The 19,469-nt window shown below is 36.7% G+C and overlaps 2 protein-coding genes and 2 long non-coding RNA genes across 4 annotated transcripts; 1 reads left to right on the forward strand and 3 right to left on the reverse strand.

Annotated features, from left to right (window-relative positions):
- Positions 1-1,042: 1,042 nt before the first annotated feature.
- Positions 1,043-3,501, reverse strand: LOC145220288 (SLIT-ROBO Rho GTPase-activating protein 1-like). Its single transcript, XM_080087542.1, has 4 exons — positions 3,065-3,501; positions 2,115-2,283; positions 1,782-1,887; positions 1,043-1,235 (listed from the first exon to the last, which is right to left on the reverse strand). The coding sequence occupies exons 2-4, from the start codon at positions 2,269-2,271 to the stop codon at positions 1,058-1,060; spliced, it is 441 nt and encodes a 146-aa protein (XP_079943668.1). The 5' UTR covers positions 2,272-2,283; positions 3,065-3,501; the 3' UTR covers positions 1,043-1,057.
- A 7,119-nt stretch (positions 3,502-10,620) lies between these two features.
- On the reverse strand, positions 10,621-11,439 carry LOC145220060 (uncharacterized). The gene is made up of 3 exons (XR_013857977.1): positions 11,400-11,439; positions 11,141-11,228; positions 10,621-10,958 (listed from the first exon to the last, which is right to left on the reverse strand). It is a non-coding gene; the product is annotated as an uncharacterized LOC145220060 (long non-coding RNA).
- A 2,033-nt stretch (positions 11,440-13,472) lies between these two features.
- On the reverse strand, positions 13,473-15,133 carry LOC145219924 (cysteine-rich with EGF-like domain protein 2-A). The gene is made up of 5 exons (XM_080087221.1): positions 15,055-15,133; positions 14,659-14,793; positions 14,439-14,600; positions 13,977-14,105; positions 13,473-13,585 (listed from the first exon to the last, which is right to left on the reverse strand). The coding sequence occupies exons 1-5, from the start codon at positions 15,131-15,133 to the stop codon at positions 13,473-13,475; spliced, it is 618 nt and encodes a 205-aa protein (XP_079943347.1).
- Positions 15,134-16,881: 1,748 nt separating this feature from the next.
- LOC145219145 (uncharacterized) lies at positions 16,882-19,260 on the forward strand. The gene is made up of 6 exons (XR_013857864.1): positions 16,882-17,225; positions 17,508-17,542; positions 17,602-17,633; positions 17,904-17,972; positions 18,035-18,126; positions 18,540-19,260. It is a non-coding gene; the product is annotated as an uncharacterized LOC145219145 (long non-coding RNA).
- Positions 19,261-19,469: the final 209 nt, after the last annotated feature.

A 19,469-nucleotide genomic window follows, 5' to 3' on the forward strand; every position in this document is an offset into this window, starting at 1 on the left:
CAGTCAACCCTCCAGAGACCAAAGGCTATCCATTTTAACTCAAGTGATGACCTTCATAATAACCAATCAGCTTTTTAACAGTTAAGGCTTTGGGGATGTTCAGTAGGATAGGAAAATGGCAGCGTGGTAAAATACAAATCTCTTGAGAGATGACCTCACCATTGCTACTGGCACCAAAAGCACTTACGCCCTGCCGCAGAGATAAAAGTTTGTGAATGGCAGATGTGCGATAATTGAGCGCCTTAAACAATTGGCAAACAAGCCTTGTGGTCTTGTAATGAGACATTCTGCATGGAAGTGCACTTGGGTAATAATAGTTTCTGAATTTAGGTTTAGTTAACACTTTTAGTTGTTATTCACAAACACAAGCCCAACATTTTTAAACTTTTTTACCCTTGCAGAAGCCTTAAAAAAAATATAAAAAAAATATCCAAAAACCATATGCCACATATTTCTCATTTCTAGATAGTTGATTGTATCAAATACACGGCTAAACAAAATAATAATTATTAGACCAGTGTGTAAACAATAGTCCTCATTTGCAACATTTGATGGAATTTTAGAGTTGTGCTCGGCACAGGAGATTATTGCACAATTTGTGTCATTTTTTCTAGCAAACCCCTTTGAGACCATTGTGGTTAAGAAACACTGCACTAGCCAGCAATATGCTGAGAAGGATAATTTTAACGAACACATGCATGATATAGGACTGAATACAGTAAATCTCTGTTAACCTGGACACGTTTGGACCAAACAATTGTCTGGATTAGGTAAAGATCCGGATTAATTGATGTCAATTACTTAAAGCCTTACCACATTAAAAATCATTTGTGTCTCGAGTTTGTCAGAATTAGGCGAAGATCAGGATTAACAGAACCCGGTTTAATCGAGATTTTCTGTAGTTGCATCAGTATTAACTGAACTATCATAAATCTGTGCAGTTAAAAAATCAACGCACATGATAAAAAAAGGGTGATTATGTCTGACACTGTGATTAAGACTTTTCAAACACAATCATTGACACAGCCAGCCAAAGCTTAGTTCATGTTGCAATTAATCATACAAAGTAAATGTTAGTTTTTGGTTTAAGGCAATTACCCACCTTAATAACTTCGTTAACATTAGCCTGGCATGCAACCTGATCGCAGTTGTCAGGCACTGGTAGGAGGGTAGGACCGAAACATACCGCTATGTTGTAAGCGTCCATCATATTTTCATCGCTGTTCTGCGACAAACTGAGCAAACAAAATGACAAGTTACTATCTTTGATTTCAGGTAACATACACATGTTTACATACATTTTCCATGAACTAGTAAGTACTGAAGCTAAGTTTACTATACACTTTGATAAAATAGGCTAGTGATGAATGACTTCACATTAAAGTTTACAGTCTATACTTATTTTCTGGTGACTCATGATTTTATTAATACTCATTTACACATTATAAACAGTTTGACTAATATTGACTTATCTAATGTCATGTGATGTTTCAGTTAAATCCAACGCTTTATAGGAAACTATTTAATTAAAATTTAAAAATGTGATTAGCATTATCAATTTACATGTATTTTATTATTTCTTACTGACACAACTTTTTGCAAACATTTTCTATGAGCCAGGACTGTTTTGTTATTTTATGTATTTTCAAAAATGAATCCACTCTATTTTAATCTTGGCACTTTTACTAAAATTTCTTGTTTTATTGAAGGCTATAATTTTGCCAGCTAGGGCTGTTGTCAATATTACAGACCACAAATTTGAAACAAAGTTAATATCTTACTGGTTTAGGAAGGCAAATAGATATCGCATCACAATCAAGACTGACTCAGGAATGTTGAGAATGATTTGTCGGATTTTTGTCACCCTCTCTTCAATGTTGCTAATATCTAAAGAAAAAATTGTTTAAAAATCAGTTAACCACACAAAAACGAAGAAAATTCGACTTTATATTCCACCGACTTATAGAAACATTTCGGCAAAAACTAAAGAGGTCCTAGTAAAAAAAAAATTTGTTGACAAATTTTAAACTAACTTTTTCCACAATGATCACAGTTATTTTTACATATTTATTTCGATCACATACTACTGTGAAAAACAAAGTTAAAAAACCTACGTGCACATTTTTCAAGGTCTTCAAAAATATATTGTGGAAATAGCTTCTCATCTAATTGTCTGAAATACAGCTTAAGTAATCCTGCAACTGAATTAATATCTGCGTCATCTTCTCGTTCACTGATGGGATCTTCACCAGCTTCGAATAGTCCTTTCATCTCAGTTATTTCCTGTACAAAATGACAAGGCTTTAATATACTTAATCAACATTGCCGCATGTTGATTAAATTATAGGATAGGGTTACCAGACGCCCAGAGATGTCCGGAATTCCGGCATAAAATCTGTGACTTTTAAATACACTTGTAATGTCCAAAAAACTGGTAGCCTACAAGTTTTCAAAGTGGCCGAAATTTGCTGGTGTGATTCAAGCAAGAGGGAAAATGCCTTATCCTGTTAATATTCAAAACCGATTGATTGTTTTTTCTTTATTTTTAGTGTACACGGATGTTTAAAGCGGTTTACAGTTACTGTCGTCTGTGCGGTTTTTGATACACGGTTGTATCAAACACAATATGGCGTCAGTTTAGTATCAAGTAAGGTATTTATTGAAATTGTCAGGAATTCAGCCCACTCAGATATGTTAACTGTATTAAACCATTCTATGAATATAGATTATTGATTAATGTACTGATGCTCAAACTTATGCTTGCAGCAGACTGACAAATATTGTTTTGATTACAAATTTGCTGACCAAAAACAGCACAGTTATATTCAAAGAACTAGATGTACATCAAAATAAACGCCACACCACAAAAGTATTAGTGCCACAAGAATTAAAATCATTATTCTACCACAAAAAAGTTTTTTCAACACATAGCTTTTTAATTTTGTAAAAATTACAAGGTTTTGCTAAGTTATCGGTTTATGGTTTTCGCCTGTGAAAAATAATTTAACTGTATTTAAAATTAAAAACCAGCAATTAATTTCTAAATCTTTACACAAATGCTAACCTGGTGTGAACCAGGAACTCGAAAGATGCCCTGATGGTGAAGGCCGTACAAATTAATGATACGAATGCAACTTTCGACGACAAGTGGAATCGAACGACCAGATTCCTACAAGTAAGTAGATTGTCAGTACAAGTAAAAATTTGCATAAGGCCTTTACATATGGATGCATAAAGTATAATGTCAATGCAATAGTTGCCAACTTTTTTAGGTATATTAGTCTTATTTAGTATATCATGGTTATAGCCAGGGTTGCCACACCATTCTCATTTATAGGATTTGTCCTTATTTCTAAGAAATGTCCTTGTATGTGACTTGGGTCCTTATTTTGTCTTATTTTTAACAATTACAAAACTTCTATCTTGGTAAAATGACAGTCAAATCCCTGCTACAAGTAAAAGTAAACCCTTTGACTTAAAAAAGGTGACTTGAAAACCAGTTTCAAGCCATGCAATATCAGATAAGTAATCTATGCATTTTGAAATATTTAACTACTTTATGCATCCAATACATATTATTTTTTAACAATATATATATGTATATGGTACAGATTTTATTTCTCAAAAACGTTGTTAGGGTCAGTGTACACGAAGTGCAGAATTTTTCTGGGCACATACACTCATGACATTTCACACGAAAATGCATTTTTGTGTAACGTTTGATTTGTCCTGTAATTATTGGTAAGCGGTTACAAAAAAAATTGGGAAATCCTGTGTATGGTGAAACAATACTTTATGACATACGCACTGTTTGCACTAACCTGTTAAGGATCTGTGGGTCAAAAATCCCGACGATCCTGCAGGACAGCAAATGTCAAGGCTCTATAGGAAAATATTTAAAATTGGCGATGTTTATAGAAAATACTGAACAGGCGTTTCGTCCACCAGGTTGCATATTTAACAAATTTGTCGTTCAACTGGTGTAATGCTGAACAAAATACGATGTTTGCCTGTCCTTGGCATGCAAAAGGATCATTATTCCAAGCTTGTCTACTTACATCTGGCATCTCTGATACACCGGACTCTTTCACAGCTTATGTAAGTTTCTATGCTTTGAAGAAACATTGAAGAAAAATCATCTAAATTAAACGTTTTGATAAAATGAATAATTTCATACATTTGTGTGCCTGCCCTCTTGTGGTAGTTTAGGAAATTGAATTCCACTGTATTGTGCATTTCATAGGGATCTACGACCACAAGAAACAATTTTATTTGTCCGATAGAGAATGGCTTATATTGCCGTGTTCGGCAAGTCGTTTAAGAAAAACCCGTATATACCGGCCACTGCGGATAAAATGCTAAGCTTTGTGCAGACGTATACTAGTAACGCTGTTTCGCCCTAACCTGTGAAGGATTTAACTGTTGGTTATGAACAGTTAAATCCAATAAATGCTGAGTCAGACAGAAGTGACACCTTCTTCTGTTCTTGCTTTACTTCTTTTTTCACCACATTGGGCTTTGGTAGGGATTTTTTGCTTCTAAAACTTTGGAAGCCAATTTTTGGCCGCACTTTGATGGGTCTGACTGGGTTTTTCCAACCTTTTCCTTGCTTTCATTTCTGAACTTTTATCACTTATTTTTGGTTTGTCAGTTTGCACAGTATTGCTTGTTTGCACAGCACTGGTCAAAGTTTCTAAAGGAAAACATTAACGATAGTTATTCTCGGCATCCGTTGCTCAGAGATTGTTTACTTACATTTTGCATGTAAACACCTCAGTGACTTTTGTAGGTGCCAGTCCTTCGTCGAAACTTTGGTGAACAATCTGCAACAAAACATATAGCAGCATTCGATGTACAAACGAAACTGATACAAAATAACGGTTAGTTATCGTTGCATGTCCTATTGTTAGAACACACGTGACATGCAAAAAAGTGCAACATGCCAAATTGCTGTGCAAAAAGTAAATCCTCATTTTTTTAAAAGTAAACAACTAGGTCGCTGTTTATGTGGCAAACCATTAAACTAAAAAAAGGTTAACTTAACTTTAATGGCTTCGTAGCCCGATCGTACTGCGATTTTCCAAAGAAAATAAAAGCCCTTTTCTCGTCTGTAAGGTTTGATTTGTCCTGTAATTATTGGTAAGCGGTTACACAAAATCACTAAAATCCTGCATGAGCTGAAAAAATACTTTTATGACATACAGCAAAAGCTAACATTGTGCAGCCGTGATTGATATTTTTAGTCAAGGTTATTAGTAATCTGGTGCTGATTCCACCAACCTTCCTAGGATTTGACTTGTTGGTCTAGGATCCCTACGATCTTGTTAAGTCATCACAGGTCCAAGTTTCTGAAGGAACACATGAGCGATAATTATTCTTGGCATGCGACAGAAGGATCGTTGCTCCAAAGTTGTCTACTTACATTTGGCAGTCAGCATATAACCAGATTTCCATGTGGCTTTTGCAGGTTCTAGTTCTTCGCAGAAACTTTGATGAAGAAACGCCTACAACAAAACGCAAAGCAGCAATCGTTGCACAAACCCAACTGACACTATACAACAGTTAGCTAGCTTCACATGTCTTATTGTGCGTACTAATATTCGGAACAAATGTGACATGTAAATCAACATGCAAACTATAAAGTGCAACATGCCAAGTCACCATGCAAACTATAAAGCTCGCTAAACTACAACTTAACAACTAGATCGCTGATTAAGTGGCAACCCAAAGCCATGAAATGGTAAAAAGTCAGATTAACTTAACTTCGATCGGTTGGAAGTCAGGCGGTATTGCAATTAGTGGGCTTTCTGCTGAAACTACAAGAAAACATACACTTTGTTTGTATAGCTTAGCATGTATGATTATTGGTAAGTTTTCTTACATAATAAGAAAATCCTGTTTATGCTGAAACAAATATTTTCACGACATACATCAAAAGCTAAAAATAGTGCAGTCTTAGTTATGAGCAAGATTACTGATACTGACTACTGTTGCACCAACTTGCAAAGAATTTGACTTGTTGGTCAAGAATTCCTACGATCCTGCAGGACAGCACAGGTCGATAGTTCTGAAGGAAAGATACAAAAGTAGCGATATTTAGCATTCTTATCGGCACGTGATAACGACATTTACTTACTACAAACATGTACGCATAAGAACCGAATTTTTCCACTGCTTTTGCAGGTTTCCATGTTTCGTAGAAACTCTGCAACAAAAAGTAAAGCAGCATTCGATGTTCAAACTTAATTCAGACTAAAGAACAATTAGTTGACTAAAGGTAAGAACACACGTGACATGCAAAACACAAAGCCAAATCAGCATGCAAAACTGAGATTCTGACGACACTACCACAACTACTAAAGTATATAAATCAACCCTAAAACCAAAGTTAACTTAACTTCAATCGGTTTGGCTCTGAATTCCGTCTTGGCTCAGCATCTGTCGAGGTCTATAGTGGAAAACGTTAGCGATAGTTATTCTCGGCATGCGACATAAGAATCGTTGCTCTGAGGTTGTCTACTTACATTTAACCGTCAGCATATAACCGGATTGCTCCGTGGTTTTCGCTGGTTCCAGTTCTTCGTCGAAACTTTGACGAACATTCTGTAACAAAACATAGGGCAGCATTCGATATACTAGCACAACTGAGCCCAAATAGCAATAAGTTAGCTTCGAATGCCTCACTGTGCTGAATAGTCAGAAGGCACGTGACATGCAACACACCTGGTGCAACATGCCAAATTGTAAATCTACTAAAAATTATCAACTAGGTCGCTGCTTATGCAGCCAACCCAAAGCCATGAAAAGTTAAAAAAAAACAGGTCAACTTAACTTCAATTGGTTCGAATTTAGGCCATTTTGCACCCATGTACTGCCCATTTCCGCGGAAACTAAAAAACATACATTTAGTCTGTATGACTTGACTTGTCCCATAACTATTGGAAATCTCCAGGGTCGATGACTTACATCTAACATATCCGCGTATGAACTGCATTCCTCCAGTGCTTTCACAGGTTTCCATGTGATTTTGATCATTCGGAAAGTTGGTTAAGAAAAAATCCTGTATGTGATGCCCACTGCGAAAAAAAAACTAATCATGTGCAGCCTTACTTATCTTAGTTTTGTCTTACATTTTGAGTCTACAATAGTGTCGCTGCTTTGTTGGTGCGAGATTCCTACGCTCCTGTAAGTCAGCAATGGTCGGAGTTCCTGAAGGAAAACATTAGAAATAATTACCCTCACTATGCGAAAAGGATTTGAAATTGTCTACTAACATTTGGCGGCAAGCATGTAACCGGATTGCTCCTTGGTGTTTGCTTGTTTCAGTTCTTCGTAAATGTTTCCATGAACAAGCATCTGCAACAAAACCTACAGAAACACTCGATGTACAAACCTAATTGCGACTAATGAACATTTAGTTAGCTTTACTTGATATGAAAACACACGTGACATGCAAAACAAGAAGTAGAACATGCCAAATCACCGTGCAAATCTGCAAGTCTCACCATACTGATTATATTTAACAACTAGGCGATTATGTGGCAAACTTTTTAAAAACCAGGTAACTTAACTTCAATCCGTTCGAATTCGAAGTCAGGTCGTATTGCATCAATTAGTGCGCTTTTCCGCGGAAACTAAAAGAACAAGCGTTTTGTCTGCAGATCTTTGCTTCATAATTTGCTAATACACTATAATCATTGGTAGGTGGTTACATAAAAAAATATTGCATGTGCTGAAAGAATACTTTTATGTCACACAGCAAAAGCCTAGTATTGTGCAGACGTAATTGCGCTAAAAAAAAACTCTATATTACTGGTGCTGTTTGTGACCTGTAACGGATATGACTTTTGGTCAAGGCTCTCCACGATCCTGCAAAATAGATGAAAATTAGCGATATTTTCCTATCGTTGGCATGAAGCTCTTATCTATACTTACATTTAACACGCAACTAACCGAAACCCTCCATTACAGGTTGCTTTTCTTCGTAGAAACATCTGCAACAAAACGTAGAGCATGCTGCAGCATTCGATGTACAAACCTAATTGACACTAAAACTACAACTTTAGTTACGGTCAGAACACACGTGACATGCAAAACGCGATGTGCAACATGCCGAATTACCGTGCAAAATTTCGATTCTCAGCATACTAAGATTTAACAACTAAGTTAGTTCGCTTGTTGTGCAGCAAACTATATTTAATCTATAGAAAGCTAAAATCAGGTTAACTTAACTTCAATTGATTTGAAGTCTGGTCGAATTTCAGCAATTAGTGTGCTTTTCCGAGGAAACTAAAAAAACATTTGTATGTGGAGCTTGGCTACTAAGTCCTGTTTTGTTGAAACAATACTTTTATGACACATACAAAAAAAATAAACATAGTGCAGCCCAAGTCTAGATTACAGGCGCTGTTTGCACTAACCTGTCGAGGATTTGACTTGTTGGTCAAGGGTCCATACGATCCTGTAGGACAGCACAGGTCGAAAGTTCTAAAGGAAAAGATACACACGTAGCGATATCTAACCTTTTTCTCGGCACGCGACAACTACATTTACCTTCTACTAACATGTACGCATAAGACCTGAATTCGTCCAGTACTTTTGCAGGTTTCCATGCTTCGTAGAAACTCTGCAACAAAACGTAGAGCATGCTGCAGCATTCGATGTACAAACCTAATTGACACTAAAACTACAACTTTAGTTATGGTCAGAACACTCGTGCCATGCAAGTCACAATGTGCAACATGTCAAATTACTATGCAAACTATAATGCTCGCCAAACTACAGCTTAAGTAAGTGGCTGATTACAAACCCTGTAGGCTATGACAAAATCAGGTTAACTTAACTTTTATAGTTTGAAGTCAAAAGTATTTTCTCGTTAAGGTCATCCATCATGTCTAGATGTTTTCCTAAACATAGAAAATCAGATGAAGAGCTAAGAAACGCAATACGCAGTAATAGATCTAGCTTAGGTGTAATCAACAATCGGAACACACGTGACATGCCAAACACATAGTGTAACATGCCAAATCGCCGTGCAAAACTGAAATTTGTAATACTCCTAATACTACATGTTAACAACTAACTCTTAGTCGCCAATTAAATGGCCAAGTCATTACGAAGCGAAAAGCCTAGAAACCAAAGCAACTTAGCTGAATCGGCTTGGCTCAAAATTCCATGTTGCATCTCGGATCTAAGCGACTGTTGTGGCGTTCGGAAAACAAAGACAAAGCAGCAGTACCAAGAAACACAACACAATATTTAATTTAATATATACTATACGTTTTATATAACACGTAAATTTAGGATATTTTTACATGCCTGCTTGCCCGTTGTAGTTCAGTAAATTTTTATCATGTTCCCGGTTAATTAAATGTTCAGATAGCGGTTGAACCATCATTGAATGTCCGAAAGTACAAGAGAAACCTAAAACAAAACGATTAACTATCAACTAATTTGCTGTTGTTATATTTACAGGTTTTTATTATGCTTACTCATAGTAAGAACACATGTGCCATGCAAATCACGCAGTGCAACATGTCAAGTCACCATGCAAACTACAATGCTCGCTATACTACAACTTAACAACTAGGTCGCTGGTTATGCGCAAATCGTAAGCCAAAAACAAACAAACAGGTTAACTTAACTTTTATCAGTTTGAATTCGAAGATGTTTTCCAGTTTGGTTCGCATTCGTGATTCGTTGCCTTCCTACAACAAAAGCAGATACAGAAGAAATAAAAGTAACAAGCAGTATTCTAGTATACTTCTAATATTTTACAATCTAGTAGTTGGAACACACGTGACATGCCAAACATAAAAGTGCGCAAAATGCCAAATCAGCATGCAACACTGGAATTTATACTAAACTACAGTTTAACAGCTAGCTCACGCGCCTAAACGTTTGCGGCGTAAAAAACTTAACTGAATTGGCTTCGCTTGCTTTCGTTTCAATATTTGCTCTAGGCAACTCTTGTTGTTATCCTGTAAAAACAAAGCAGAAGCAGGACCAGGAACAAAACAAAACATTTGATTTAATTTAGTATAAACTATACGTTTTGATTAACATGCGAATTCAGGATATGTGCACGGTATACTATCTTCACATGTTTTAGCTTAATCTAGGCGTTTCGATAAGACGATTGAATATAAATATTTACGTGCCTGCTTGCTTACTGGAGTTCAATAGTTTTCATGTTTCATGTACTAACTCGGCGGCTTGGACGTCTTGGATGCAAAAGAACACCAACGGAACCTAAAACAAAACAATCCAGTAGCAGTTGTCGGAAGCAAACCTATACAACAATGGCATACTTATTGTGCCGGTGCGGAAGCCAACTGGTGTGCACCCAAGTTTGCTTCCACATCGATACGGATTAATTTAATAAACAACAACAGAATTACCTGCATTTTATCTCGATGCGTTGACGAACAAACATCTGCAACAAACCGTAAGAGCAACATTCGATGTACGAATTTATTTGAATATAACTACAATTAATTGACAAGTTTTATTCTGTATACTCCAATTCGGAACGCTCGTGACATGCAAAACACGATGTGCAACATGCTAAGTCGCAATGCAAACTAGAATGCTCGCTATATTAAAACTTAACTTGGTCGCTGATTATGCACAAAAAAACATTAAGTCACGAAAAATCACGATTACTTAACTTTTATCAAATTGCGTTCCGGCTTGGTTCTCCATTATGTCTTTTTGCTTTCCTATAAACAGAGAAACGTAAGCATAACCAAGAACCGCAATACACAGTATTACATCTAGCTTATATTAACAATCGGAACACACGTGACATGCTAAACACAGAGTGCAACATGCAAAAACATGCATAACTGGAAAATTATTATGAAGCGAAAAAACTATGAAAAAACAAGACAACTTATCTCAATCGGTTTGGTTTGACTTCCATCTTGCATTTCGCATCATCTTGCATTTTGCGTTGCCTTCGAAAAAAAGAATAAACAGTACCAACTAACACAAAACAATATTTTATTTTATTTACACTATACGTTTTAAATAACACGTCAAGATAGAATATGTGCAGTATACTACTATCTTCACGTGTTTGAGACTAAGTTTACGCGTTTCATTGTATTGATTCATTGTAAATGTTAAACGTGCTTACCGGCTTGTGGGTTCAAGTTTAGTAGTTAGTTTCCATGTTTTTAACTGTCAACTAGGCGGTGTAGGTTGAAACAGGCAACAAACGAAACCTAAAACACAACAATCTAGCAGTAGTACCATGTGTTTTGGAAGCTAAGCAAACTTTTGCAATATCAGCCTACATACAATAAGTATATAGACGCGAAAGCCAACTAGTGTGCACCTAAAATTTACTTCTATACATCCAAAGAAAACAATTTACTTTACAACAAAAGAATTACCTGCATAGAACCCAGATGACCATCCACCAGCAACGCGAGCATCAAAAGAAAGAATGACCGACCTCACACGCCCAAAGTGTGTAGCTTCATTTTTTCTTTTTTCTTTCGACCAATCACAACGCTTGTTGGCGACACGTTACACCAGCGCTTTTTAACCAACCAATGGCAGGCCTTAATACATCAATTAGCAAACTCCCTGGACTTGCACATGTCCGCGGGAACTAACGAGAACAAAGACACAAGCACTGCCCTGTGGACATTGCCTTTCCGCGTTTTTCAACTGGTTGGGTTCGAAACGGACTATTATTTATTTTTTTAATGCACAAAATTTTACATTTACTAAATCTAAGAATCGATGTTTTGTCTCTGAGGTAAAATATTATTAAATAACAATATCTTTCTGTCTTGCATAACCACTTACACACGCAAATTAAATAGCAACATGTAAAATATGTTTGGAAAACAGTATGTTGTAACATATTGCATAACTATACGATTTTACCAGAATTTTCGATGCCAAAACGCCCGAAAGTGATACCGGTTCCGGCGTTATTGTTCTTACTATTAGCCGACGTAGAATTCAGATGTGAAAACGGAGTAATTTAAAGCAAGCGACTGAAGTAGTGTAGTGGATAGGCAGAAGGGCTAAAAACTTTGCTGTCGCCGGTTCGAATACTACAATAAATCTCCGGGAGTTATGCTTCTTCGCTCTTACGGTCCTAATTGCAGCTGCACAACCACAGGATTTTTAGTTCCCTTTGGTGTACGAGCAAAATTCTAGATGGTGCAGAATTGAAATTAAACGTTAACCATCACATGAACATAAATAATGGACGACGAGTTATTTTGCCTTCGTTTTACTTTCACTCAGTCCTGCATCATGCGTATAGTAAAGTTATTTGTACAAGAGATGAATAATTTTTGCAACGGTTACGTACCAAGTCAGAAATACGAACCCCTTCTGGGTCAAATCCGATTTTCCTTCAGGATTTGTGCCTTTGAACACCAACTTGGACGTAGTCAGCACAGAGCAACAGAAGCAATATACCCAATATTCGATTTAAAAATTCATAGTTAAATTAGCAGGGGCAACCATGTTTTTCAAAAACAATTTTATTTATTCTTTGCCAAATTACCCCAAACCAAAAGTGGCCGATATCTGATAATGGTGTGAAAAGAAATAAAAAAAAAACACTGACAGCAACGTCAAACTGACGAAAACTAATGAACACGATTAAATGAGTTCACAACACAGAAGCAACAGGAAAACTGACATAAAGCTTGAGAGCAAGAGAAGATAGCAATAAAGCAAGAAAAGTAAAACAATATGAAAACGAGCAGTTTTATTTTACTGAAAACGAAGATGTAATCAACCTGGTTAAAACCAAGTCCTGCTCTATAAACAACAACTTCATAAATGCAACATTTTCTTGAAAAAAGTCTTTCTTGCAGCTTAATGGTGCAGATCACAAAGAAATCAGAAAATCAAAGTTTTTGGAAATGAATCATATATGTATATAGTTTAGCCGTTAGACGTGTCTTTTGCCATGTTGTTGCAGAGTAAAAACTTGAATAATTCAAGATTTTCTTATGGATTCGTAAACAGTCGTTATAAAACTGTTTTCCGGCCTTTTGATTTGTGTTTCGGTGTAGGCCTTCTACGTTCTTTAAGTTGTAGCCTATTACGCTGTATGGTTTCAAATTAAAGGTTTCAGTTTTTTCTTAGGTGTCCAGCGTTTGTGGCTACAACAGCAGATACAGTTAAATCGCAAACACAACTTTAATCTGGACATACAGTGCTTCAATTGCAGACGGATTATGAATATACAGCAAAAGCATTTCATAATCCAAAAGGTAAACACATTAGTGTCGTTAAACGACAAAAAAAACGCAAAAGGTGCAACGTTTGGTGAAGCATTCAACTTCGTTGCAATAATATACAGATGCTTTAGTTACGGCAGTTTAGGAACGGACAAGTGTTCTTCTTAACTACTAACCATATTTACAGGCTCATATCTAGTTCACCGGTCGATCCTTTTGGCCAGTGCATTTATACAGTGAGGTTTGATGTACTTAGGGTATGCGTTCTGGTTTGTAGCCAGCCATACATGAGCAGTAATATGATCCGTCCGTGTTGGTGCATTCTGCGTGGGCGGTGCACGGCTGTGTCTCGCACTCATTGATATCTAAAGGCAACACAAGCCAGAGGTAAAGCAATTTCCTTTCACGCTGTGGGAAATATTGGGAAACGAAACAAACATGTCACACTGGATCGGAGTTGCAAGCGGGCCCGAAATTTAAACCCGAACCCGGCTAGAACCCGGCCCGAACCCGAAAGTATAAGTACATGTACACTTGGCGGGGGAATCAAGTTATTCGAATACCAAGAAACATACTGATATTAACTTATCATGTACCTTCACATTTTACTCAAACACCAGTAAACCCGAAATTGGAGATGTAAGTAAAGAACCCTCGGCTTTTGCGCATATGACAATGACGTGATACCGTTACAATTAACGTAGCTACATTTCGCCAAACTGTAGGTTTACGCCAAAGTGAAAATGTACCACTTACCAGCGCAAACCTTGGCTAAATTAAGTTCGTAACCAGAGTTGCAGGCACATGTGTAACTTCCAGGAGAGTTGGTACATGAAGCAGTTTGTGGCCCACATACTTTGCTGTTTCCAGCGCATTCGTCAATTTCTGGAACATATCACTTGTTTATGAGCACTTTGTTTAATTATTATCCATTCGATTTTTTATTTTAGTGTAACTACGCGTCACAATGTAATTGTGTAATGCTTTTCGTGCTTGTTTAAAGTTGTGGTTATGAAGTTTACTTATTTTTCTATGGACCACAAGCCGTCATGTTGAGGCATTCGTCAGTTTCTAAGAATCAACGCAAAATGTTTGTTTGAAGAGTTTGCGCGTTTAGCACAGAACGATAATAAATTCCAAGAATTTCAAATCAAAATTTTTTGGTTACAACATATTTTACGCAAAAGGATTTTGTAATATGTTTCAACCACTGCGTACCTGTACAATCAGTTCCTGCTGGAACAATCGGAGTGAGATGTGAGAATGTGCTTGTGTCGTCATAACCGCTTTTACACAAACATTGGACCAACGACAATCCTCGGTTGGTGCATGTTGCATTAGTGTGACAGGGGTGCAGTTTGGTGTTACAAACGTCGGAAACTAGATAATTTGCGGTTAAAGATGAGTTTTAACTGAATATTAAAACTTTTTAACCTACTTCCTTCGCTGTTGTTTAGCAGAAAGTCTCGTGCGTTTTTGGCGACGGTCAAATTCGCATATGAGACGACTTCAACTTCTGTAATGATTGAGCCACCCATACCATCCGCAGTAGTCATATTGTACACGACAATAACTGCAAAAATATTATTAAAAATGAACTGAATATTGACGAATAAAGTACCGTTATTTAAGAGCACAACACCATCATTTCTCTGTGTCCTTTTCTAGTCCTTAATTGTACACTTTTGTCAAAATTTAATAGGTTCTCATGCAACAGTTTATAAATCAACGGAGAGAACAAATATGCCAAATACGGTGAACGGATCACATAGCAAAAAATAACATGTCTCGTTTTTCCAGAAGCATCACAATTTTGCAAAATACACAAGCTCACCTGCGTCCGGTACAATCTGAGCTAAGACGCAGTCGATTAGGGCCGTACCGAACAAAGCTAGTACAATTGAAGACTTCATGGCGTATGTTAATGATTTGTTTGTTACGTTTCAGGTTTAGTTTCTGTTAGTAATCATTTTCACAGCAACAGAAGCTGACGATTATTAGTGTTATAAAACACTTACGTTTCGAACAAACATACAAATTTACCAACTATAGTAGATGAAATGTATAATTTAGTGTTTTTGTAAGATTTTATTTTTGCAATGCCTTTTGAAAAGATTTGTCAGATAGGCAGTTTGGAATGCAACTTTTATCTTGAAAACAAGTTTGACAAAAGCACTTACACTACAGAAATATACACACATACATACATAAAATGACATTTTGACGCTCGAATCCCAATTAAAATGTAACTGTATTCATACTAACTTCAATACTAAACTAATTCGAAAGTACAGTTTTATCTTGGTCAAAAGTTGTTGAGACAAGTCTATACATCCAAAATACATTAAAGCTATTTTGGTACAGAACTTGACGCATACTTGCTTTCAAAGCACAATGTTATAGGTTTATAAATACAAAACATTATGACGTCATTTTCGAGATGACGATGTCATCAGAAAAAAGTGATACACAACAACTTTCCCAAAGAAACTTATGGGCTATCTCTTTCCGACTTTTCTAGAAACTTTATAAAGTACGACCATGTCCAAACGCAAAACTTTAAGAAAAAGAATTCAGCAGTTTAAGGGTTAAAATTCTAAACTGCGCAAACTGGGCTAAAACTATGTTTGCTTGGGTAGTTCCCAAGACCACTGATATGAACAACGTCTGTATTGTTGCACTTTGCATCTGTTGCGCATATCTACCAGTCCTAGATTTTTATCAACTATGAGATATACCGACAGAAAAATGCAGACTGTACACTGACTCACTAGTATGTTATGTCCCCAGCCAACGCACACTAAGTCCTTGTTCCGGAGCTATAAGCAACGTCACATCCACACTCTTTAATGTTGTGTGATTAATGGCACAAGCTAAAGTAGAGATCAGTGGAAAAAAACGAATATGACTGTCTGTCATGGTTTAATATACACGATGGTCAAAACAATACATAGTATTACCTGCACACCTATCTGTTAACGGTTTGTACAAGCCTTCTCATTAAACGGACGTTAAATAGTAACGCCTACGTTAACCACGCTACGTAACTGTTTGTCACAAGTATTCCGGTTAATTTAAGCACGCGCGCTAGGTGATCACAAATGATGATCAACGTACGTTTTATGGCATATTAACTAGTTACAGGACATCGGGACACGACGCTGATTTTGTGTTACCAAAATACAGAGGTTTGAATTCGTTTACCTGCAATATTCTATTGCAGCGAAAGGGGCCTTCTTCAAAACCACGGAACTTAATTAATCTGAAATCAATACGCTAAAACGTTGCTTTCAATTTCATTTCGATTGCACTTTAAACAGGATACAGGTTCGGTAGATGGTCATAAACGTCTAGAACCCAATCAAAATCTGAAGATTCGGGCAGCAATAAAAAAACTAAAATTTTCTACGATTTATCGATGTCTCAAGACCGAAAACGGGTGCAACGCTATAGCATTTCCGTCAATTTAAGATTTCTAGTTTTATGACAAAAAATACCTCACCACCAATCCACCAAAAATGGAATTTTTGCAAGTCCGAAAACGGGTGCAAGACTATAGCCTATTTTTACAATTTTATGTGTTTTTTTATCAAACGCGTTCACCAACCTAGGTACTGCATCGTCTGGGTTTGTGGAAGCTTGTAAAAACATCGGGGATATGTGGTACCGCCTTTTGCCTGTGATAAAACCTTTTATTGGAAGTTAATCAAATTTGCCGAATGAAACACAATGCGTTTACGGTCGATTTAAACACTGGGTTAAGACCGGTGACGTCAGTACAGGTTTGCCCGATGCGCTTGATCAACGACCTGAGAAGACAAACCCAAACCGCACGTTAGAATGGTAACAGTTAGGCGTCCTTTTAACAGCATACAGTGTTCTAGTTATAACAAGTTGACGTTTATCCTGAATAAATCAAATACTTTTAGATAGATGGCAGCTCTACCGCACATGATGGTGGTATTTTTGACAGTATTGTATTTAGCAAGGACTGAATCGCAATTGGTGAGTACATGCTTTCATATTCGATTTTTATCGCCTTTGTTGATGCAGGTTGCTTTGGTCTGCTGAAAAGTATTCTTTAATAATAGCGACTCTAGGCTTAAAATACCCACCCTGAGTTTGTAATATAGTTTGCTATATTATGTATAAGTAATAACGTATTTTGCAATGTGGTTGGCCAGTTTGGGCTGCTTTAGTTATCACTAACATGGTAGTATTTAAAAACTGAAGCTTAGTTTTAGGTTTCAAAACGAGATTATAAATAACCTTTTATTGTTTTTATAGGATCCCCGATTTGCGCTTGTTCAAGAAAAAACAAGGTATGTAAACACTTTTACCTATCCCCTCCACACAATTTATCGTGTTCATTATCCTGCAGATTGAGGCACAAACGTTTGTCGGGCTCAGAAGGTACGAAAATGTAAAAAAGCTAATTTCTTTACTTTTAAGGCGACACAATGAATCCTTAAGACTATTTTATTCAAGTGTAATAATGTATCACTTGAACAAACACTATTACCTGCTGTTGAATGCTCAACATTAAACATTACTTGAAATTGTAACACTAAGTAATGGTAGCTAAGTTTTAGGTTTGTCAATTGGTGATACAGTTAGAGCGAGAATATGAAAGGAAAGAAGGACCAAGGGCTAAATTTAATATGGTATTTTAATTAATTCCAGTCTTACCAATACAAGGAACAGTTACCATGTCTGGAGGAATAATCTCAGTGAATTTCACCAGCAATCCAGGTATACTTTAAATTGAACAACTAATCCAAAAACGCTCGTTTTCTGAACAATTTACAACACAGACATTGACTGTGCTGAGTTATGCGAGGAGAGACCATGTTATTTGGACCACCGAAACGAACACATGTGCTTTTGCTGATGCAGAAACGGTTTGGTAAGTTTGGTGTGCAAACAAGTGTCGCAGATTAATTTGTTATTCGCAATAAAGAGTTTTGTTTTAGTGCCTTTACCTAAATTGCTAACTAATGCCGAAATGTATTGCGCACTATATTGTAGTACAGTGTACGGTCTACCAAACCGATATCAACTTTTACTAGAAGTAAAAACAGAATTAGTGGCATATAAAAGGTTATGTTCATTTACCGTTTCTTTGTAACTAAGTTTTCAACACGATAATATATCTTGAGGTAATGTGTGACACCAACAACAGTAAGAAAAAGTTGCACCACCTTAACCCCAAAGGAATTACCCCCTAAAGCGATTTAACAATCCGACAAGTCTACGAACTTGTTGTACACGTCTGTATTGTTGTGTTATACCAACAATCATTTCAGCATTTTTTTGCAGACAATAGATAGTTGTAACAACAACCTACAGCGACGGGATCACGTACATCAGAGCGCGAATGTCTGCTTGTCAAGAAACTCCCAAGTCATGCCCCTCCCACTGAGGATAAACGGACACAATTGGGCCAAACTACACATAGACGAAATACGAAATGGAAAGAATGACATGTCCCAATGCACGAACTGTTTTAAGACTGTTATACATTTTTTTACATTAAAATGATATAAAAGCACTGCAAAATTTTTTGTTAACCTCCATAGCAGGGGTCGGTACTGCGAACCGCTTTTGAAACTGCAATTTTATCGCGGACCGGACTTCAAAAAACTACAATAATATTTAGCAATGGAAACGCCTAAATTAGTAAAATGAAAAACGACCACTTTTGAAGCATTTTAACTGAAAAATTATACGGCCCGGCAACGAACTCGTCGCCGACCGTACCAGACCGCGGCACGGCGGTTGCCGACCACTGCTTTTTATAGAAATACTCGTTTGATCGCAAATACAGTGTAAAATAAGTTTGAGTTGCTAAAATGTTGAAATTTGTTTGTTTAAGTTGCCATTTTTGAAATTCATTTAATAAGGCCTATCGTTTAATTGTTTATTTTTTTTCGGTTTTATAGTGTAATGTTGAATGCCTTGTGCTATGAACCGTCGCCTGCTGCTCTTGGAATATAGTTTATCGCATGCGATTGCAACGCAACTGCGTTGCAACGCAACTGAGCATCTTAACTGTTGTCCTCTTAACTGTTGCTTAAATAACTCAACAGGTCACGTTTTTACGTCAGTATGCAAACAACTGTCTTGAAGGGCTGTTGTTTGACATTGCAACCCTTGTATACAATAGTCTATAGTCTCATCGTCTAATGATATAAATCTAATCATGACATTGTCGTTGATTAAAACAATTTGATTGCCTTTCATTGGTAG

The sequence above is a fragment of the Phallusia mammillata genome, chromosome 3 (assembly GCF_965637545.1).
Source record: "Phallusia mammillata chromosome 3, kaPhaMamm4.hap1.1, whole genome shotgun sequence".
Taxonomy (NCBI): domain Eukaryota; kingdom Metazoa; phylum Chordata; class Ascidiacea; order Phlebobranchia; family Ascidiidae; genus Phallusia; species Phallusia mammillata.